The sequence below is a fragment of the Peromyscus californicus genome, unplaced genomic scaffold (genome assembly GCF_007827085.1).
Source record: "Peromyscus californicus insignis strain IS unplaced genomic scaffold, ASM782708v3 Scaffold_5__1_contigs__length_169319896, whole genome shotgun sequence".
In the NCBI taxonomy this organism is placed as follows: domain Eukaryota; kingdom Metazoa; phylum Chordata; class Mammalia; order Rodentia; family Cricetidae; genus Peromyscus; species Peromyscus californicus.
The window spans coordinates 100,229,012-100,252,656 of record NW_026294573.1 but is presented as its reverse complement, the minus strand read 5'-3'; the positions used below and the strand labels follow the sequence as shown (position 1 = coordinate 100,252,656).

Genomic DNA, 23,645 nt, shown 5'->3' with positions numbered 1-23,645 from the left:
TATCCCAGTTCTCTGAGATTTTAGTGTGCTTTTGTTAGTGCAGTAGCAGATAACCAGGACAGATACCTTTACTTCTTTACAATCAGATACACTGATTGATTGATTGATTGATTGATTGATTGATTGACTGAGGCACATGTGGAGGTCAGAGGAAAATTGATAAGAATCAGTTTCCTCCTGGGTATTGAACTCAAGTCGTCAGACTTGGCCACAAGCGCCTTTGCCTTCTGAGCCAATGTTTCCAGCTCTTGTGTGAAGTGGCCTCGGTGAGTCCTGGGGGAGGACGGTGGCTCTGTCATACTTGGAGGACCCTATACCTCTGTCTTCCACCCTCACCACTGGACCTATAGCGCCTGTGGAGGAAATTTCTACTCCAAAGCTTCCATCCAGTTCTCTCCTGTCTTCAGATTTCCTAGATGAGAACTGGACTCTTTTCCTAAATTCAGCATCCACAACCAACTGATGCAGCACAGAGAGCTCTGTGGATGAGACAGAAACTCTGAAACACTCAGCATCAGTCCAGAGCTCCTTGACAAGAAGGTCCTTGTATGTGTGTCCATGGTAACCAAACAACACAGAAATAAGAAATTGGTTAAACACAGGATGGTTTCTGCGGTAATGGAATCTGGTGTTTTTGTGCCTAGAACAAAACTACATTAAAAACAAATATTTTCTTTTTTTGTATACATTTGTATTTACCTCATTAAAAATTGGGTGCATTCTAAAGACAATTACTGATGGAACAGGCAGCTCTTCCTTCCAACTTCTAATCTTTTTGTTGATATGTCTTCCCAGCTAACTCATTAATGACATCTATTGATTTTTCTTAGAGAGATTTTAACTGTTTTGAAGGTAGAGATAAAATAACAAAAAATAAAATTGAAAATAAGGTACAAATCCATAGGCCTACCATTTTGACATAGTGACAACTACATTTTTACATTTCCTTATTGCTTTTAAAACTTGTGCACATTTGAATATTTTTCTAGGCGTTTCCACCTAATATTTTATCATACGCATTTTCTATGACCCTTCATAAATTTTATACCCCTCATTTTTAATGGCTATAGAATATTTCTTCAAGGTTTAGACTTAACGACCCTCCTTCCCCTTCATTGAATATTTGGGTTGATTCCAGTTTTTAGCTGAGTAGCTCTTTGATGGATATTTTTCTGCACATGGCTTTTGCCATATTTCAGGGTATTTTCTTAGGCTACCTTCCCAGAAGTGGATTATTGAGTCAAAGCCTATGAACATTTTTATGGCTTCAAAGTATCTTTTGAAGAAGGTAGGTGTTCCATTTCATGAGGTCCCCAAACATGAGAGAGGAAATTTGGCTTACAGAAAAAAAAAAAAAAATCCCTTGTCACACATGCATGTTAGCATTTTGGCAAAAGGCTGCTCTGATTATTTTCTGAGTAATTAAAACTTGCTTTTTCCATGACACAAATATAAAAAGTTATGTCTTATTTGTTTCTGGGGACAGACGGTATTTTCTGAGACACTTTGTGCTTCTGAGTTTTTCTAGAGTTTAAGAAGCCTTGTTCTGTCCTAGGCACTCACAGACCACAGGCAGCTTTGGACATGGGGGCCTCAGGGGCAGACCCTAATCCAGTCACAAGACATCGTGTCAGTCACGGCCCTTGTCAGCTTCTTGGGACTACCACGCTGGTAGAAAGACTCTCAAGTTGTCTTTTCTTGTGCTGTGTGGACAGAGAGGTAGTCTTAAATTGTTCATTTTTTATTTAATTTTCCAATGCTGGGGCTCGAACTTGGGGTCTCATGCTAGACAATCAGTTCTGTTACTCTTCAGAGAAGGACAGTGAAAGGGAATGGATGAAACGTGAGTGGGAAGCCGGAAGACTCTGCCCCTTCCCCATCAACTGATTTAGGGGAAGTTAGTGCTATCAGCCTCCTCGTCTCTGAAACGAGGATGAGAGCACAGCCCTGACCTCCGCAGCTCTGCAGATCCTTTGAGCCTAGAGCTGAGGATGCCATTTTCACCTTAACCACGTGAGCCAGCACCAGCTCATTTCCATTCGAAGAACAGAGGTCGTCCCAGAACCAAGGCCTTCTTTTTATTAGCGTGTTGGTGAAGAAAAGATATGAAGTAGGGACACTTGGCTAGGGCAGGGTTCCCCAGGCCAGGGGTGGGAGTGAGGGCGGGGCTGGAGTGTGTGAGCACCTGGCTACAGAGACAGTGGCACAGGGGACAGGCAGTGTTTTAGAACGGGCTACCTGTGCAGGGACACAGAGTCACAAGGTGAGGAAGCAGGATACTGTGAGCCAAGATCGGGGAGGAGTGTCCGGGGTGAGGGTCTGGGCTCTATTTTCTGAAGGTGGCATCTTTCAAACCACTTAGGAATAACGTGTGGGTAGAATGGTTGTTGAGAACATTGTTACAGAAACAGTGGAAGAAGGGATGAGGTAATTTGTGACAGGTCTTAACAGCAGCAGACAGAGCGTTGGCAGTGAAGGCTGGGGAGATCTTAGGCACAGAGAGAACTGGCAGAGATCTCCACCTGCTGTGTCCAGGCTCTTGTCACTGTTGGGGGGAAAATTCATAGAAGAGACAAAGTAAGGAATTGGGAACAAGTTTACCTCAGAGCAAGGTCCATACTCACTCTCACGGTGGCAGGGAACGTAATGAAGGGGTGGGGTGGGGCTGGTTATTCGTGTGTTCAGATGGGGAAAGGTGGGAAATCCCAGGAGTGAGAGGGAATTTTCCCAGAGAGAGTTTTCTCTCTTTCTTGGATGTGTCATGGTGTCAGAGGCATTAAGGGGACATACAGTTTGTAAGGCTGATAACGTGGAGACACCATTGTAATGAAGCAAAGGAAAGTTAGTGGGTCTCCCTGTTGGCCACACTGGTCCCGGATGGTACACGTATGCATGCACACGAGTGTAGGTGCCCGTGGAGCCAGAAGAGGACATCAGTTCCCTTGGAGCTGGAGCTCCAGGTGGTTGTGAGCTGCTGGATGTGGATGCCAAACGCCTGTCCTCTGCCAGAGCAGTGCATGCTCCTAAGCACCAAGCCATCTTTCCAGCCTGAAGCCCTGTGGTTTTTAAAAGTCAAGCATGAGAGCAGAAGAGTGATTCTCATCTTAAGAATTGCCCAACATTCCTATCCAATGACTGATTAAAGATTTTGAAATCATCACATGGGTCATTGCCTATTTGTGGATCATGGAAATGATTTGGGGGGGGGGGTGATCAGCTGATTTTTCCCCTTTAATAAAATGGAACAGAATAAAGTAAAAGATATCTGAGAGTGTCATATGTAGTAAGAAGTGTTGCTGAATTGTATGTGCAGATGGGATTGTGAGCCTGAGGGTCTCGATCAATAAAGATTGACAGCTACAATTTGCTGGCATCTCTCAGTGGGTGCCACTGACATTGTTTTGCTGGAATATTTCATGCTGGGTAGACAACTTCTCACATTGCGCCACTGGCCTGTCAAGTGCCCATAGCATCCGCTTTTGTTGTGATAAAAGAGATTCCCTTTAGCACACCCCTTCCCCAATTTCTGAATGTCTCCAGAGCACTACTGAGCAGCTGCAAACCTTTGAACCTGCAAGGATCATGGAAGAGGAAGCTACAGTTTATTGCTAACCCTGGGGACCACTCCCACTCCCCAGTGGTACCCAGAGGAGCCAGGTTCCAATAGCCAGGGACAAGAGGCAGTGTGCCAGACAAGGTGTGGACAGAGAGCTGGTGTAACCACTGTCCACTCTCAAAAGCAAGGAGAGGCTGTGCCATTTATAAAATACCTGTCACTTTGGTCCCAGGTACTGTTTGCCTCTCTGGCTTAGTTCAAGGACACATTACCAACCTATATATATACATATACATATACATATACATATACATATACATATACATATACATATACATATACATATACATATACATATACATATACATATACATATACATATACATATACATATACATATACATATACATATATATATATATACATATATATATATATATATATATATATATGTATATATATATATATATATTGGTTTTTCAAGACAGGATTTCTCTGTAGCTTTGGAGCCTGTCCTGGACTAGCTCTGTAGACCAGGCTGGCCTCGAACTCACAGAGATCCACCTGCCTCTGCCTCCCGAGTGCTGGGATTAAAGGCGTGCGCCACCACCGCCCGACCCAACCCTTATACTTGGCATAAAAATAGTAGTCCCATCTAGCACGTTCATATTTATCCTGTCTTTTGTATAGTATTTAAGGAGGGATGGCCATGGTCTGTGCATTGATGGGGGAGCCAGGTAGAACAGAGGCCAGGCAGCCCGAAGGTATGGGTTTCTGTTGGCATCCTGTTGTACGGGCTCCTGTCCAATGACAGCGGGAGATTCCTTAGCCATCCTGGTTCTCTAAATTAAGTAGACTTGCACAGTGGAGCCTCTGATTGGCTGGGGATCAGGTAGGAGGACTCTTTTAGTCCCAGCTAGCTTTCTTGGATCCTAAAAGCCTTAATTCATCAGAATGCATTTCTCCTTGCTCTTCCCAAGGTGGGGCAGGTGATCAACTCCATCTAGGAGAGGTATTAGCAGTGTGTCTGGACTGGAAACAGCAAATGCACCATCGCAGGGACAGTTTTTGAAACACAGATGTATTCTGATGCAAGAGATTCTAGGAGAGGGTTCAGCCACCAGGTGCCACAGAATAACTGATCCTAGACTGGTGGTGAGAGTGCACACGAGGACTCAGGAGATGCTTAACTCTCCAACTCCTGAGCCCAGCATAAAACTCCCGTTCTGACTGCACACAAACTGGGAATCTGGACTTTTTACCTTCTTTCCACAGCGTGGTCCTGAGGCAGGAGGGACACAGGCTAGAAAACGCCAACCATGGATGACCACCGCTCTTTGGAAGAGCAGAACCCTCTCGGGTTGTGAGAGCATGTAGAACCAAAGGACATCTTAAAAGCACAGAGCATGCATTCGTAGTTCTGATTTGCAATGGCCTTGACTCCGTGTGTGAGAGAACTGGGAAGCTGCCCCAGAGGCAGAGAGAAGGGCTTTGAAGAGGACTCAGGACTTCAGGCTCTGGTTTTGTCCTAATTAACTGTGATGCTGGGCAAGCCCTTCCTCCCTCTGGATGCAAGTGGAGCTTGCCTTGAAGTGTTCTGCTAGAGTTGCTAATCTGTACCTCTGAACCGAGCCCTATTATTTGGATTGGACAGATCATTAAGTGATATGGCTAAAACAGTAAAATACTTACTGAAGTGTTAAACACACTATGTGTTTGAGTCACTTAATTCAATGCCCCAGGTACTTTTTATTATTATGACTATTTTTTCAATTCATGAAATTTGAAGAGCAGAGAGGTTAAGTCACTTTCCTGAGGTCACACATCCTGTAATGGACAATGTCTGGATTTAAAAGCCCAGTAGTCTAATTTTAGATACTCTATATTTCTCATATGTCATAGACTGGAAATGATAGCTACCTCCTTCCCTTCTATGGCTTTCGGAAGCCCAAAGTTATCTTCAATATTTAAGCAACTCCCCAGAAGGCCAGTATTCTTGTGTTTACCTCTGATGCTGGCCTCCTGTGTCTGGTAAACAGATTTAGAAATGGTCCCTGAGAGGATAGTCTTCTTGCTTCAGTGGTAGCTCACCACAGCGTTCAGTGTGTGCAGACTTTTTCCTGTTTCTATGACCAAGACACGGAATCCATCCCTGTCAATGCCACAAGACTCCACAGCCCTAACATGTCCAAGCATTTGGTAGACTGAGCAAAGTCCCAAGGTTGTTGGTTCTGGAAGAATTCTTTGGAATGGGAAGAAAGAGAAAAGAAGCATTTGGTACAAATAGGATTGTCTTCTCGGGGGCTCCCCCAGGAGAGGAAGGGGAAAATACTTATTCACCCATTGTTTCTATTTGCCATTGTTCAAAGTCAGCCCCATATTATTTCCTGTGTCTTTGCAAGGGGCTCATGTGTGCACCACAAATAAGCTCCACAACCATCTCATGCTTGGGCTCCATGAAGTCCTAGAGCAGGAGGGAGAAGTGGGTGTGGTGGCTGAGAGTCAGGGCACTGCCAGGTTGTACCATGGCAGATGCTGAGATGACCTCACTAGCCACGGCTGTACTGTGGCAGGAGCAAATGGCTACCTGGAGGCAAGTCATGGTAAGAGAGGGTGTTCAATGAAGCCCGAGTGGTCAGAGCGGTGCCCTGGGTTGTGCACTCTGTCCTGTGAGCTGCACAGAGCTGTTCCCAGACAGCAACTGACTCCCACTGCTGAAGAAGTCCTGGCTCTCTGTGGTTCTGATTTCCACAGTTTCATGCACCTGAAGTTAAATGTGGCCCAGAAACACAAATGGACAATTCCTATGTTTCCATTGCACACTACCCTGCACACACCATCTACCTCACTTCCTCTCAAAATGAGGCATTGCATCATTCCATATCACCACGAGAGTAAGATGGAATATAGTATGGTTTATCAAAATCATATATATGTTTAAAAAAAAAAGTTATGGTGCTTGTAGGGTTCAGAATCATCTGCAATTTCAGGCATCCACCAGGGGTCTTGGAATGTTCCCTAGGGATAAGAGGGCTTGCTGTACATAGGGCCTTCAACTTTATGGGAACACAATGTTCTTCACGTATTTTAAGAGAAAGGATAAAAGACTGGTAGGCAGGGTCCCTTGTGAGATCACAGCCAACTGAGATCTCTGAAAGTTGAGACAGTAAAGGAAACTCCACCCCCAGCTGAACCCTTTGTCTCCTCCTCCACCCATTCTCGATTCCCTTTGTTCTCAGCCCACACTTCAGATGCTCTGGCTGGCTTGCCTGGTGAGATGGTCCAGACTTCTTCATCCTTTTGAAGTCTGGTCCTCACGCTTGCTTTAACCGCTCTTGGACCTCACAGCCTTCAACCTGGGATCCAAAAGTACCGGACACACTCTAGGTTGTTTTCTGTCTGTGTCCTCCCATCTGTACAAAGTATCAGCTACGCTGGCTCCTGGTGCCCATCGAGGCTCACTGTCCTCATTTATAGCTACTCCCCTCCCCTTCCCTCTCCTCTCTTTTCTTTTTCCTTTTTGCCTGTTTGCCTACTGTCATGAGGAACTCAGCGTGGCCCAGTCGTGAGCATACCTTCAAGTTTCATGGAATTATCATTCCATTGCAAAAGCTTTTCAGTTGGACACCACTACCCTGACCAGTGATAGATAGCCCAGGGCTTCAGTGCTTCTCTGGACAAAGAAAAAAGGCTTAATCCCAACACTATCCCTTGATTTCCAGACCCAAGTATATTTGGCCCTCATATATGTGGGTTGTCAAAACCAAACATTCTGACTATACTGAGTACGTGCAGACTTTGCTTGCCATTATTTCATGAACAATGTCATATAATAACTGTGCACATTAAGTTAGTAGTGTAAGTAATCTAGGGATTATTTAAGATATATGGGAATCCGGGGTGTTCAGCTCCAGTCGATGCATCCACAACACAACTCCTGTACCCAAGACTCAGGAACATCATAGAAGATGGAGCAGAAAGATTGTAGAGCCAGAGGACCAGAAAATCTGCTGTGCCTTCTAGAGATGACAGAGGTTTGGGTTATATGGCTGCCTAAGTAAGGCCTGAATTAGACAACACAAATGACATGCTAACATGGGAGAAAGAAGTCTCATGGGACCCCACCTCTAGAACGTCGGCAACTAAGGGATGCTGAGAGCAGAAATAGTCTTCCCCAGTGGGGAGTCTCCTAGTTGCTTATCTAATACTAAGTGATCAGCCCTGAAATCACATACATGCAAGCAGTATATATATATATATATATATATATATATATATATATATATATATATATAAATGTGTGTGTGTGTGTGTGTGTGTGTGTGTGTAGCGATAACAACGGCCATGAATTTGAGAGAGAGTATGGAGGGCTCAGAGGAGGAGTTGGAGGAAGGAAAGGGAATGGAGGAAAATGAGATAACTATATTTAAATTTTTAAAAATGCACAAATAAAATGTACTGGAGGGTGTGCATGGACATGCAATTATTACTCCATTTTTTATGAGAAACTTGGGCATTTTGGGGTTGGGTGTCATCTGTGGATACTGAGGGACATCTGTATCCTAGATCCTGGAGACACAGTCCAGTATGCTGGCCAGTCAGTGTCTACTTCTGCCACATTCTGCAGGTGAGCACCACGACTGCTCGCCAGGCTGCCCCTAAGCCGGTGCCCTCGCTGAGCCTTTAACAGGCTTTTCTACCACATCAATAGCCAGCTGTCTTCTGGCGCTGCAGCACATGCTCACACTGATGGGTTCCTCGAATGGCCGTTCATCCTCTGTCACCCTTCTTCTGCCACAAAATGGGTCTTTTCATTTGGACAACACCCTGTGGGCACAAGATAGACGAGGCAAGCATTGTGTGTTTGGGGATATGGCAGAGATGGCAAAGGCACTCAGCCAGGGAAGGCAACCAGTACCAGCTATTTCGGTGCTGGCGAGGAAGACTCGCTCAGTCTGTGGTGGCTGGAGGGTGTATGGAGACCTCAGTGTGGGCGTCTGCAGCTGGTGGCTTAGACGGTCAGTGGCTAGATCTGCTTTAGAGGAGAAGAGTTCATGCTGTTGGACAAGAAGGAAGACTGACCTCCACAGGAGGCTGGTTGCAGAGTCTTCTCTGTGGTGGATAGTCTCTAGGGAGCAGTGTGAGACACATGAGCTTTGGGCTTATGTAGACCAGTCCACATTGCACTTCCCCATGTTTCCTTGTGTGTGTGGTGGTGGGTCAGGGGCTGGTGGTGTCTGCATATGTGCCTGCCTCTGTGGAGAGCAGAGATCAACTTTGGGCATCTTTCTCTACCACTCTCCACCTTATTTTTTCAGAGAGAGAAGGTCTCTCTCTGCACATTGATTGACCTTGCTACTTGCCATTTCATGTAGTCTGGTTGACCAGCAAGCCCCCAGGACCACCGGTCTCTGCGCTGGGGTTATAGGTGCTCACATCACACTGGGCTTCAAGGTGGTTCCTGAATTCAGGCCCTCAGGCTTGTACATCAGGCTCTTGAGCCGTTGACATCTCTTCGGTCCTCCCTGGGTCTTCCTGTTCTGAATCGGTCAACCTTGTCTTTCAGACTGCTGGCCATCATCCAAAACCTGCACCAGCTTCTCAGGCCTCTCTGCATCTCTGAGACCACTCCTCCCTCCGTTAAAGACATGGGCCAGCTGCATAGCTTAAGGTCTACCTAGAGGGAGGGTTCTCTTCACCTTTGTCCTTCAGGGTCAAATGTGGTGGGAGATGCAGGGCTGTGTGTCTACACCCCATGAACACTTACTTGCACAGCACCCTGAATTATCTGTGACACAGCTTGGCTCTCCTCTTTTCTTGATTACCGGTTGTAGGAAATCACCCATGAAGTCATAGATGTGAGTTAAAGAAGGGGCCTTGGTGTAAGGCGGTAAATGACTTGGGGAGTCTGCCTACCTGTTTGCATAGTTTGTGTTTTCTGTACCTTTTGGACCTAATCTCAAGTACCTCGCTGGGTACTTCACATTTCACTTCCATCCTATACACACCGAGCTTCCGGCAGAGGCGTTGCATTAGAAACTTGACTCCTGCAGGGAAAGTCAAGTGGGTGCTCTGGAGACTACTCTCCCCACTTTGAGATAGCAAAGCAGAAGCAATCCAGACCCCCAGGAAGTACTATGGACATCAGAGGCACCATCAGAACTTAAAAGGCCAAGGTGTGCTGGGCCCCTGCAAGAGTCAAACAGACTGTAGCCTACGACAGCAGCTTGTCCTGAGCTTGCCAGATGGTAGCGTCCATAGCAGCTGCTGGGAGAAATGGGGTGGATTTACCGAAATAGATCAACACAGCCTTTGGCAGTGAGTGCAGTATGATCTGGCAAGAGGGGTCTCAGGGAGGGTTTCAAAAAGCGTGCTTTCACATGGCAAAGATGGGAACATGTTCTACTGTTTTGCCCTACAGCTACATGAACTCTTCAGTATTCCTTACCATGTAATGCGTAGGAACACACCTCTGTAATGTTTGTCCCTCCTCTACATTGGTGACATCATACTAACAGGAGCCTGTGAGCAGAAAGTGATAGCTACCTCAGACACTGGGCCAAGGCACGGGGATGTGTGGAAGTGTGGGAGATAAACTCCCTTCTCTGGTCCCAGGCTTCTCAGACAACAGCATCCGAGGCAGGTCTCAGGTGCCTCTGCTGTACAGTGAGTGCCACCCTAGGGTGCAGGGGTGAAAGAAGCGGGCATGAGGCCAGGAAGGAGGAAGAGCCCTTCCATCAGTGGCATTAGCTGTGCCTGACTCAGTATTGAGACTGCATTCCCAAAGGCCTTAAAAAGATCCTCAAAATGGGGCTGGAGGTGTAACTCAGGGGAAGAGTGCTTACCTGCTGTGTGCCAGACCCCAGAAGTATTCCCAGGAGAGAGAGAGAGAGAGAGAGAGAGAGAGAGAGAGAGAGAGAGAGAGAGAGAGAGAGAGAGACCAAGAGTGAGAGCAAGGTAAAGAAGTTACTTTCTTGGAACACAGCATCTAGAAAAAAGAAAACATATTAGCCAGATCCCACTGGCTGAAAAATTGGAAGGGAGAATTTAATTCTGTTGTGCTTGTAGACGAAACAGTTTCCAGGGCCAGAGAAAGCGTTTAAAGGGATAAAGGAATGCAGGGGCTGTCCAGAGGATGATGGCCGCTGTGCACATAAATGACAAAGGAGGACACCTGGGCAGGGCACTGGGTGCTGGCTTAGGAACCCTTGGCACACCTTCCCTCCTGATTTCTCTTGTCCCCCGAACTCTCGCTTGTCAGATTTTCACATCCATCATGGTGTGGCATGCCCAACAGCAAGTTTCCTCAGCCTCCTTTGCACAGAAACAAGCAAGGTCTCATCATCAGAATACAAGCTCCTCCTGGCAGCAGCTGTGTGCAAACCATGGTTTTCTCTTGATTATCCAAGAGGCAGCCCTCTTCTCTGACTATTTTAACAAGTCCACTTCTAGCCCTGGCTAGTGAAGTCCGCTTTTTCTGCTCATTAATCAGATACACAGGACAGGCTTTGTGTCTCTCCTGTGAGATACAAAAGACAGACACATCATACCCAAGTGCTGAAGAAAGTCCTGTGCACTGATTCTTGGTAACCTCTTTCCAAACAAGGCCTGGGATGCTTCTCCCAGGTTCCTGTGCCCTTCCAGCTGCAGGAGACAGTCTGAAGAATGCCCTTGGAAGCAGAGCCTTTTGGAACATTTGGCTGGATTATAGGAAAATGGACAGTCTACTCATTTAGTCAAGTTCTGGAGAATTTGGGACATTAAATCCCTGGTCCCCACACGTCCCAATCTTGCAGATTGGCCTGAACCGTGGTAAACAATTTAGACTAGCTTGAGAATGACATGATGCTTCCTTTTGGCTATTTCTACAACTTCACATTGAATGGAAGGAAATCACTTAAGCCCTCGCAGCACTGTCTGGAAGGAGGTGGAATGCCTTGCTTGGCTTCCTGCTCCATCTGCCCCACACCCACAACTGAGACTGTCCCTCCCATTCAGCTCCTAGGCCTGAGATATCCCTGTTCTCTCATCAATCTTAGGCCATAACTCCCACCTTCAGGCCAAATTTCAAAATAATAGTCTTCTCGTCTGTGACCATGGTCTGGCTTCTCAGGTGAAAGAGAAGCAAATCAGCACTATCGGCAAGGGGCAAGCGTCTATTTCCAGCCACCATGGGAGAGAAGATCTGCAGGGACCTTGGCCTTCAAATTCCAGGGAGCTGGATATTAGGCGCCTACTTAGAATCAACAAATGTGTACGCAGGGCTTCGCCGAGAGAGTTGTAAATGACTCTGCTGCATTATCCATGTACACTTTGGACCGATAAGTTGAAGCCCAAGCAAGTCTATCCGTTGAAAGGCAGGTATGCCTTCATCCTGCGGGCAGTACAGAACTGGGGCAAGCCGGGCTGGTAGTGTAAAGCCATCTTCTCTGTGTAATTAAACTTTATCTGTGTGTGAAATATATGCTCTTCTCCATCTTCCTTTAAACACAGCCTTCTCTCTCCATAGATCTTTTGTCTGCCTGTTTGGAACACGTTGGTGAGCTCAAAACCTAGTTCCGCTCTCTTATTAGCAAAGATAGGCTTCAAGTGTGGTACTAAGTGGGACTATTCTTTGTCTTGGTGTTGGGAGAAACAGGAAATGGTGGTGAACTGGAGAGTATTGCCTTCACTGATTCAATTCCAATTAAAATTTGGTCTGGAGAATGTAGGCTTCATGTCATTGGGTTTACCTGAATTTTAAAATTCCATAAACCTGAGTTTTAAAGATGTATTTATCAATTTCTCTCTCTCTCTCTCTCTCTCTCTCTCTCTCTCTCTCTCTCTCTCTCTCTCTCTCCTCTCCTCTCCTCTCCTCTCCTCTCCTCTCTCCCCCTCTCTCTTTGTGTGTGTGTGTGTGTGTGTGTGTGTGTGTGTGTGTGTGTGTGTGTGTGTGTGTGTAGGGGTGCCCACAGAGGCTAGAGGAGGGTGTTAAATCCGCAAGAGATACAGTTACAGGCGGTTGTGGGCTACTCTGTGTGGGTGCCTGGTCCTCTTCTAGAGCAGCACATGCTCTTAACCTCTGAGCCATCCCTCCAGCCTCCCCCCACCCCAATCTGGATGGCCAATTCTCCGTGGTTAGTGATTTGCAACAACAGTTGTATCCATCACAGAAGGCTGCAATAGGGAAGAGGGAGAGTTCACATCCATAGACAGTGCGGTCGGACAGATGTCAAAGCCACCTAATGTGGGCAGTGTCCTTAGGATGCCCTATCTTCCTTATTAGTTCCACAGAGCCCATCTGGCTCTGGGGGCACTTTGGCTCCTTGTGCCTTAGTTCCTTAAGAGTCTATGGTCCTGTCTGTCCTGGTCCTTCCCATCTGAGGATATAATCAGCGCAGTGGCAACAGCAGGGTAAATAGACGTGCTGTGAGCATTGTCCTGCGCTGGCCACTCTGAGAAATCAGTGCAGTTTACTAACATCTAGACACTTCCTGAGAAGGGACGTGTCCTCACCCCTACTTTTCATGCAACTGTGGCAACTGCAAGGATTCCTGGAGGTAGTGTGTCCACGAGCTCAGCTCCCAATTCCTGCCTTTTGTGCTGCTTGTCGGCTCAGCAGGCAGGGGACACACATGACTCTATGTCCTCTGGTCAGCGTTGAGACTTTGCCCTTTTCTCCTATATATTGGGTCCCCTGCCCTGTGTCGCTCACTGGGTGGATATCTTGGTAAATTGCTTGCCTTCTCTGGACCTCAGTTTCCCCCATCACTAACTTGAGAACAGAAGGGAAGAGGTTAGATCAGGTTTCTGAGGGCTGTGCCCCTTGGTCAAGGTTTTGGGATTCCAAAATGTTCGGGACACACAACACGTGGCCTTCCTAGTCCTAGCTCTGTGCATGACTTCCATCCGCACCGCCACTACTCTGGGGCATGCAAGCGGGATCCTGACTGGTGTGCTGGGTGTGGCACAGCAGCAGGGAGCGACTTCAACTGTGTGGCTTTGGGACACTGCAGCTCCTCTCTGAGACTCAGTAGCCTGGTCTGTCATGTAAGGAAGCCCCAGCGATCCCAGCCGGCCGGGGTTGTGGGGCGCTGTGTCAGCACTCCGGGCTTTCTTTGCGGGTTACATAAGGCCCTGGAGTGGCGGGAAGAAGGGGGCGTGGGGAGGCTCGGCTGGGACCGGCGGCGAGGTGGGGCACCGCGCGTGGGGGAGCTCAGGGCGCGGCGGAGTCGGGTTTCAGTGCGCGGGTGACTCAGGCGCGGGCGGCAGCCGGGATCCTGCCGTCGCCGCCGAGCGCCGCCTTTGTTCCGCGGGCGAAGCCGAGCTGGGGTCCGGCGGCTGCACCATGGCACCCAGGTAGGACCCGTGCCCCGCGTCCCCGTGCTGCCCCGGCCTCGCCTCCTGGCCTCTTCCTCACCTTCTCTGCCACCGTTTCTTTCAGGAGGACCGCGCAGGGCTGGCGCCCGCGGTGGCTGCTCTCCATCCTCTCCTCCGCGCTGCTCTCCGCTGTCCTGCAGACGCGCGCAGCGACAGGTAAGCCACCGCCGCCGGTTGCGCGCCCGGGTGCCTCGGCGCCTCATTCCTGGACATAAAAGGGAGTGCTTGCTTGGTGCTGCGCGCTGGCTATACAGCCCTGGGTCCTCCCGGGCCCCCCGGTTTCTAGGCGCCACGGCGATCGCCTCAGTCAGGGCACACAGGGTGTGCGAGCTGGACGCGGCTCCCCAGTGAGGGCAGAGGGGCTTGGGCTGCACAGTGACACCACACTGCCAGAAAGGACAGTATCCCAAAGAGCGCCGGACTTCCGCGCTGAGGTCCTGGCGCGCCCGGCTCAGGTTGAGCAGATCCGATGTCCAGATGTCCACTAGGTCCATTGGAAGCACAGTCACTGACAGGGACACCTTGGCGCCCTGGTCTCTCCTAACATAACGGAATAGAGTCGCTGCGCGCTTGGTTCAGCCGAGTTACAAGTGGTCCCCATCCCTGAGGGGCAGAGGCGTGTTGAATGATGGACTAAACCTGGGCAAGTGACCTTTCCTTCTGTTCTCTATGCCTCAGTTTCCCCCCCACCAGGACTCAGAAATTGTTGAGTTAAAGTGGAGTCAGGGTTAAAGTCTGACTGCCTGGGGGGTGAGTCGCGCCTCTGTTGGGTGACCGTGGGAAATACTTCTCACTTCTTCACTTCTTCGTGCCTCAGTTTCCTCATCTGAAAAGGATAAACTAGACCCACTTACTTCCCAGGGATGTTGTAAAGTCTAATGGACAGATGGGAAATAACGTTCTTTCCATGCTTCTGGGTACTTAGAAAATAAGAGACGGAAGAAACCTTCCTCTTCGCAGGAACTTGTGTGTTGGAAAGCACGGCAGCGGCAGCGGGCAGGCACAGGAAGTGCAGGCAGTTCCGAAAGCCAGAACTCAAACCCAGTTGGGCAGGTTCCTGTCCGGGCTCAGCCTTTGTGCGGTGCACTTAGCAGAACCTGGCTTTTGGAAGAGCAGCCTCTCACCCCTTTAGATTTAGAGATCAGCACATAATCCAGTTGAAGAAGGGAAGGCTTGGAAGCATGTCATGGTCCCCTGATGGAGGCTGGGCTGGGATTGGTGGCCTTGTTTAACTCCTTAGGTACTTGAAGAAGCCTGGTACCACCCGGCTTGTGGTTGTGAGGGAGCAAGACACAGATGCAATGATAGTTCTCCCTGCCAGGGAATCCAGCCTGGCATTTCTTGCAGATCAAAGGGCAGTTGGAGCAGAGTTCTGGCTTCTCCCAAGAATGGTCAGTGTGGAAACCTTGCAATTTCCCATATGACACAGGGCTTTGCCAAGTCAGCGGCAGAGGGCAGCTGACAATGTTCAGTGCCCCTGTGGGATCTGAAGAGGGCTCCAGGAGCCCTGAGCGCTACAGACCTTGCATGCAGTTTACAGAGCTAACTCTCATCCAACCCTGCATCAGATGAGGTTTGAACAGGCTCCCATCTCAGTTATCATTCCAGGGGCTGGGTACCGAGAACTGTAGTTCTCCTATTCTGAGAGTTCTGAATCCAAACCACAGCTTTCTAAGTGTCTGGAGTAGGATTTGATTCAGGTACCCTCACTCTAGAGACTTTGCTGTCCACCATCAAAGGAGTTTCCCAGAGACTGTCTTAAAGATCCCCAGTCTCCTACTCATGACAGGAGCCCAGTGCCTCTCCAAAGTTCTTGTGGCCTGCTGTGCTGGAGGGTCATCTCCATCATAACAGAGGAGGCCCAGAAGGGGCATGCAGTTTGCCTAAAGCCATCCCGCTGTTCCAAGGTTATCCGTGATAACCTGCAAGTCTATGGGAGAGGCTCTTCCCACAGGGCCACCGCTCAACTGGCTATTAGGAAAGGAAAAGGAAAGAAAGGAAGGAAGGCAGGAAGAAGGAAAGAAAGAAAGAAGAAAAGAAAGAAAAATAGAAAGAAAAAAGGAAGGAAGGAAGGAAGGAAGGAAGGAAGGAAGGAAGGAAGGAAGGAAGGAGGGAAGATAGGTTGTGCTGGATGTGATGGCACGAACTTGTAATCCCAGCACTTGGAATGCTAAGGCAAGAGGATCATAACCTCAAGGCTGGCCTGGGCTCCATAGCTAGACTATATTTCAACCGACCCCCAAGACTTTGTAGCTTTATCGGAGCCAGCAGAGTTCACCAGCTCCACAGATGCACTATCACAGACGATACTCAGGCAAAGTTATTTGTCCAAGATCACATGACTTTCATAGGCAGAAGTACAGCTGGAAGAATTTATACTCTTGACCATGAAGCTAAATGTTTAAGCTTGTTTCATGTCCCCAATAGTTAAGCAGCTTCTTGAATACTAAATATTAATTATACTACTATCAAGTGAGTCTGCTCCTTAAATGTCTACTCAAGTGAAAGAAAACCATATGGCCACTCAAAAACTTTTATGTGATCATTCATAACAGCATTATACATAATGACAGAGTATAGAAACAGATTGGTTCATCAACTGTTAAATAAACATATCATGGTATGTCCTTTCAATGGAATACTGTTTGACAATAAAAAGGGAGGACACACAGATCCATGCGACAATGTGGTGAGTGTAAGTGGCCAGATAAAAACCTGCACAGTGTCAGAGCCCATTTAAACCAACTTTCTAAAAAGGGAAAACTAGAGAGATGGAGGACATCTATAATTGCTTAGTGCTAGGGAAAGACGCAGGAGTGACTAAAATGGGCAGGTGGGGACTTGGTATGGAATGATCCAAGACTGGACTGTGGTGGTGGTTGTGCTATCCTGTTGATAGATTAACTGATCTAACTGCCTTCAGCACGAGCTGCACACTAGACCTCAACAAAGCTGTTTAGAAAAAGGGAAGAAGCACTTTGCAGGCATCTAGACTCAAGTAGGTGAGACTTCTGGTCTGGTTCCCAGCAAGTCTGGCAGAGAGTCCGCACACGGCTGGCCACTTACAGGCTGCCAGTCCCACAGAGTGCTGCTGCCCCCGGAAGGCTGTTCTGAGTCCCGGCTGCTTCTCCAGGTCCCCAGCTCTACTGTTTATGCTGTTCCTGGATGTCACCATAGGCAAAGCTCCTCTGATGGGGATGGAACACAGGTACTAGTAATCTGCAGATGGTGGATTTATTAAAAAGTAGATCTTTGTAAGCTTCCTAGTTGCCCCGCCCCCAACCAGTTTTGAGCATTGGAAAACCCAGGCTTTGTCATGGACCCATTCTCTCTGTAAGCTGAGATGACTCACTTCTCCTTCTGAGCCTCAGTTTTCCCATCTCTGAAATGGGATAGCAAGATGTGCTCAGTTTTGTATTTTTAGTTTTGAACACTGAGAAACAAAATGGCATTTACCCAGCTTGAGACTTATTTAGGTTCAGCATACAGATTAAACACCTAGTCAGCCAGGCCTCCTGCAGACTGGGGATTAAAAAGGAGCCAGGCTCAGATCTCCCCCAAGGGGTTCTGAATTCACAGTCAGAAAGAAAAGACCACACCTCATCCCATATGTACCTCATCCAGAGGTCAGTCACCCTCCTCCATCACTGAAGTGTGACCATCATGGGCCCTTGTGTCTCGGAAGGGTCAGGGCTAGGCTGCAGGCTAGCCCTGGGGGTTTCTCTCCTGGTGAAGCTAGCTCTGTTGGTGGAGTGGCTGCTGTTTCGGAGGGTGAGGGCTGTTGCTGGAGCAGGGATGGTGCTGCTGGACCTGTAGACAAAGTGCTGATATATGCAAGCTGTCGGCTTCTCGTGGTTTCTCGTGAGGTAGCATCTCCACTCAGAGGAGTGCATCCCCAAAGAACAGTCCTGCAGACAGACATGCAGAGCAGGGAATGGAACACCCAGGGCTTTGCTCTGCTCTGGTGGGGGCCCAGAGGACTCCTCACCTCTCAGGGGTGATTGCCACCTGGACTTTTATAGCTGTCACTTCTGTTCACTTAGAAAAAGAACTTGACAGCCTAAGCATACATCCTTACATCCTGGGCTCTGGCTTCCTTGACTCTGGGCCTTCTCCATGAAGAACGTACTTTTCCATTTCGAGTTCTTTCTCTGAATGTTAAGGTTTTGAGATTCATGCATGAGGCAAACAGTTTATTTTCACTGTAATATAATAGTCCACACTGCGACTATACTTACTGTGATTTATCTGTTTTTCTCCAACAGCATGTGGGTTGTCATGGACCTGTGGAATCTGACAGTGTGGTGTGACTGTTCTCATGTGCATCTCAGGACACGTGTGTAGGCATTTCCTTTAGTTTCCTATCTAGGTGTGGTGCTGGGTCACAGGGGTGCATATTCTTTGGATAAGCAGGTGCTGCTGGCATGCCTTCTTCTGTGTTTGTACCAAAACACATGAGCATCAGGCTGTGAGAGTCCCCATTATATCCTGGCCAACATCCAGTCTCATCACTACCTTTCATGTCAACATTTCTAACAGCACCAGTTAGAATCTTAATGAAGCCTTAATTTATATTTCCCGTGTGTGTGTGTGTGTGTATGTGTGTGTGTGTGTGTGTGTGTGTGTGTGTGTGTGTGTGTGTATCTCCCTATCTGTGACTGTGTATGTCTGTGACTGTGTATGTCTGTGACACTCTGTGTGTGTGTGTGCCCACACGCAGGTGAGAGCTCGCATGCTGAGTCAACCTTGGCTGTTCCTCTGGAGCCATTATCATGTTTTTTAAGACAAGGTCTCTCACTTATTGGTGTAGACTGCTTGTCCAGATAGCCCTAGGGATCTTCCTGCCTCCGGCTCCCCAGAACTGATGTTACAAATGCACGCTGTGCTCAGTTTTTTTTTTTGGTTTTTTTGAGACAGGGTTTCTCTGTGTAGCTTTGCGCCTTTCCTGGAACTCACTCTGTAGCCCAGGCTGGCCTCGAACTCACAGAGATCCGCCTGGCTCTGCCTCCCGAGTGCTGGGATTAAAGGCGTGTGCCACCACCGCCCGGCTTGTGCTCAGTTTTTAACCTGGGTGCTGGGGATGGAATTCAGGTCCTCACGCTTGTGTGGCAGACACTTTACTCAGGGATCCATCTCCCCAGTCCAAGTCAATCAACCTTGTATGTTTATGAGCCATTTGGATATCCTGGCTGACTTTTAAAAACTAATGTGGACCTGACTGTTTTAAAATATGGAGATGGGGTCTTTCATTGAACCTGGAGCTCACAGATCAGCTAGGCTCACTGGCCAGCAAGCCCCAGGGCCCTCGTGTCTTTGCCAGGCAATCCATTTTTGAACATGCTTCTGCTCCACTTGATCTAACAATCTCATCTTCTCTTAGGACTCTGCCCAGGGGGTTCACCCTCTCTTCCCAAGCATCTTGGGTGCCTCTCAGTGACAGGGACCTCAGGCTGCATGGTGACCTTTGACAACTCCTGCATCCTCTGCTGCAGAGGAGGAGCCAGGATACACACAGGCCTGGGCCTTGTCCAGCCCTGAATGCCAGAATCTCAGACGGGGCCTGGCACAAGTGGACACCCAGTACAGCTTTTTAATAAATCAAGGCAGGAGTGAACAGGGCTATCTGACTTTTCACCTAATGTACCGTCTTACCATATCCACCATGGTACATAAGCCATGCCAAACCTTCCACAGCTCTGCCAACTGTAGAGTGACTGGCTGAGTAATCAGAGAACTTTAAGGGGCTTTCGGTTTCCTTCCCTAACTTCGTAAGTAGGTGGTCTGGGATTCATTCACGTCACCCTGCTCTTTATCGTTTTTGATTGTATGAGCTAGGTGACCCGTTTGCATGCTAGCTCACCTGTCCTCTTAGTTCTGGTGGCCAATGTAGTCAAGGGTGGGACATCGGATTTCCTCTTCTAGTTAAGCTTCTGAGTTGATCTTTGATGGTTACAGCCTGATCCTTTGCAAATGGACCAAAGATAAAGGTGTAGCCGAAGTCAGTTCTATTCCAGACGGGAGTCCAGATTCCCCGAATTACCAAGTGCGAGCTGTTGCCCTCGCTGTGGTTCATTGTACATTTTTTTTCATTTAACAATATAAATTTAATTCTTTAATCCCTATATTACTGGTCATGTTTATTCAGAAATGCATGTGTGCTGCCTGTGTGCCTGTGTGTGTGTGTGTGTGTGTGTGTGTGTGTGTGTGTGTGTGTGTATGTGTGTGTGTACTTAAGTCCACACAGTTTTGATGATTGTTGTTTTAAAGTCAGGTGAGGGACATCACCTCTGCCATCTTCACTAAGCCATGAATTCCTTGTCTAAAAACATTTATTTATTTACTTATTTATTTAGTGTGTGTGTGTGTGTGTGTGTGTGTGTGTGTGTGTGTGTGTATGTGTGTGTGTAAGTGTGCACATATATGGAGATCAAAGAACAAACTTGGGTGTCATGCCCAGGTACCACTCATGTTTTTTGTATTTGTTTTGTTTGAGACAGGGTATCTCACTGGCCTGGAAGTCCGCAAGTAGTCTGTGCCAGTGAGTCCCGGGGACCCTCCTGTCTCCAGCTCCCAGCACTGGAATGGAGTAGTAGCTGTCAGCCCACAAATAATGACATTGGGACTTACTATTAATTATGAAAGTTCCGACTTTAGTTTAGGCTTTTCCCCAACTAGCTCTTATAACTTGAATTAACCATTTATATTAATCTATATTATTTCACATGGTGTTACCTCTCTTCCATCTTGCATCTCCTGCTTCTTCTCTGTGTCTCCTGGCTTCTCCTGCACACCTCAATTCCTCCTCCTCTTCATTTCTCTCTCCAGAAATCTCACCTATACCTCCTGCCTAGCTATTGGCCATTCAGCTTTTTATTATACCAATCACAGCAATACATCTTCGCACAGTGTACAAATATCCCACAACACTGGAATTGTATATACTAACATATCCAATAGTCAGCCTTTAAAAGAGGAGATTTTTTTAATACCATAAAAAGTGATTAAAGTAATAATAATCATTATAAAAACCTGAAGGAAAAATAAAAAGAGAAATTCCTTTTTTAAAATAAAGATCACAGCCAGGCGGTGGTGGTGCACGCCTTTAATCCCAGCACTTGGGAGGCAGAGCCAGGTGGATCTCTGTGAGTTCGAGGCCAGCCTGGGCTACCGAGTGAGTTCCAGGAAAGGCGCAAAGCTACACAGAGAAACCTTGTCTCGAAAGACCAAAAAATAAAATAAAATAAAGACCACATGCCATCTGTTACTGAACAAAAAAGCGAGCCTGCTCACATTTGGGGGTTTCTCCCTATTGTTTTCACATATGTTAGAGTGTGAATAGATCATTGGCACACTGTATTTTGTTGACTGCTTTCTTCCCTTAATAATCATCTAGGTGCTTCCTCACGATCATTAAACATTCTCTAATATTCTTTGTGCTTGAACTAGCATTTCATAGTGCAGATACCACAGTTAAACTGGTCCTCTTGTAGGCTTCTAGCTGCTGCTGCTGGCTCAGTATAAATCCTTCTGTGACAACCACAATGTCATCTCTGTTTGATGACTGCTGCGATTATTAGTGACCACAAATTCCTAGAGCAAATCATTGGAGATTTTGTTGCAGTCTTTGGCCAGGCCATGGCAGTTTACCATCCGGGCCACAGCCAATGAGAACGCCTCTGCCCTAGCCTTTGATTTAGGCTGCTGCTTCTCCAAGAAAATGACAACAGCAAAGGGGCCGGGGTCCACATTGTCTCCTCACGTCCCTGCCTTAGCCAAACAGAGATGGGGGCTCCTCTCCTCCATCCATTCACCCATTTTTTGAGCACCTTGTGGTAAACACCAGAAAGGTTTTTCAGAAAATTAGAGTGTGAGTGTGCAGGTCACAAACTTGGTGTCTATGACCCCTAGAAAGACCCTGCGGCCAGCCACCAGTGGGTTTTAAGAGTGTCTGGAGCAGCAGCGTTCTCAACAGCCAATCTAAGCCGGGCATGGTAACTGGCACCATAAGGCTGAGGCAGGAAGACTGCTAGGAGTTCAAGACCAGCCTAGGATGCATAGTGAGATACTGTCTCAAAACAGCAACAGAACAGACAACACAAAGCAAGCAAACTCCTCAGTTCCACAGCTTCTTTAGAAGGTGATGGCGCTGAGTCTCCAAGGGAGTCTGTATTTGACCACGACCCAGGTAGCAGAGCTGGTGCCCAGGTAGCAGATTTAGGATGTGGTTCATGCCTCTGGTCTCCAGGGTTCTGGATTCAAATCTTAGCTCTGCTGCCATCCTTTGAGTGACCTATTTAGTCTTTCTTATTTTTAGGTAGGGACAGGATTAGAGATGAGTCAGGAGTCTGTCACTGATGGCAAAGTTCAATGCCTCATTAACCCCCTCCCACCTTACTGTGGGTTCCTTGGAGGCAGGACCTTTGTTTTGTTTACCTGTGTTTCCCGAGCATATGCCATGGCACCCAAAGGATAGAGTGAGCACTTTAATTCATTAAAGAAAGAATCCCCAAAGCTTGAGGCTAAGGTAACCCAAAGGGCACGACAGGCCCTTTTATGTGACTGTCTGTGCTCTGGAGGCTACTCAGTCATCCATTCTGGTTGCAGGAGGTGGTAAGGGGGTGAGAGCAGGGCTTACAATGTAGATACGTCAGGAAGAGCATGTGTTTGTTGACTGGGGATGTAGCACAGTGGTAGAGGGCTTGCCTAGCATGCACAGAACCCTGGGTTCAATCCTCAGTACTGCATAAACCATATGGTATACATTCAAGAGAAGTTCAAGGTCAACCTCAGCTTCTTAGTGAGTTTGAGACCAGCCTGGGCTAAACGAGATGTTTCCTGAAGAGCAATCTATGTTTGCTTTCCGTGGTGGGAAATTGTAACTGTTCCATCCACTGGAACAGAGGTGCTGAGGTCCAGCTGATGACTAAGCAGCTCATTCTGTCAGTGTCCTCTGCTTTTCCATCTTCAGCCACACAGGCTTGTGGCTACTTGGCTCTGTCTGGCCTTTTGTTCAGCCCCTAGAGGTAAAGTGACCAAGCTCAGCTAGCTGGAGGTCATGGTGCAAACTGAAAACAGCCACGTGTACAACAGGGCATCCTGGCTCCTAGGCTAGTGTTCTGGGATCTAGAGAGCTTCCCATGGACCTGGGTGCTAATTACCAGATGTTGCTTTCTATGCATCTCTATTAAATATTTTCATGCAATGTATTTGAATCACTTTCCCCCCAACTTCTCCCAGACCCTCCTCAACTCCGGATCACCCAACTTTATGTCCCTCACCTCTCTCTTCAAGAAAACCAAAACCAAGAACAAAAAATGAAAATCAGAACAAACAGAAAACCAAAAGAGAAAAAAATAACAAAACAAAACAATTCCAGCACTTTATGGTGCCGTCAGCACCCTCTGCTTCTCCACCCCCAGCACGGTTTGTTTTGTGTTGGCCAGATGCTCCCAGGCATGGGATCTACCCTGGAGTGTGGTTGCTCTGTTGGACTCTCTATTGGAGAAAACTCATTTCCCTTTCCCAGCAGGCACTGATTACAAATAGTTTTTTGGTTAGGGGTGGGACTTTGTGCCCACCTTACCGTCTCAGTGCTAGGATTTTGTCTGGTTGAATCTGTACAGGTTTCGTGCATGCTGCCACAGGCTCTGTGAGTTCGTATGTCCTTCAATCCTGCTGTGTCTGGAAGACCTCTCTCCTTGAAGTCATCCATCATCTCTAGCTCTCACAG

The 23,645-nt window shown here is 47.6% G+C and overlaps 1 protein-coding gene across 2 annotated transcripts in view; it reads left to right on the top strand.

Annotated features, from left to right (window-relative positions):
* Positions 1-13,602: 13,602 nt before the first annotated feature.
* Col15a1 (collagen type XV alpha 1 chain) overlaps positions 13,603-23,645 on the top strand; it is a 108,023-nt gene continuing 97,980 nt past the window's right edge. The window contains exons 1-2 of one of the 2 annotated variants that reach the window (XM_052716772.1): positions 13,603-13,894; positions 13,980-14,071. In XM_052716772.1, coding sequence (XP_052572732.1) covers positions 13,884-13,894; positions 13,980-14,071 — 103 coding nt within the window. In that variant the 5' untranslated portion in view covers positions 13,603-13,883. The remainder of the gene's footprint in view (positions 13,895-13,979; positions 14,072-23,645) is intronic. The other variant, XM_052716771.1, reaches the window with a different exon arrangement.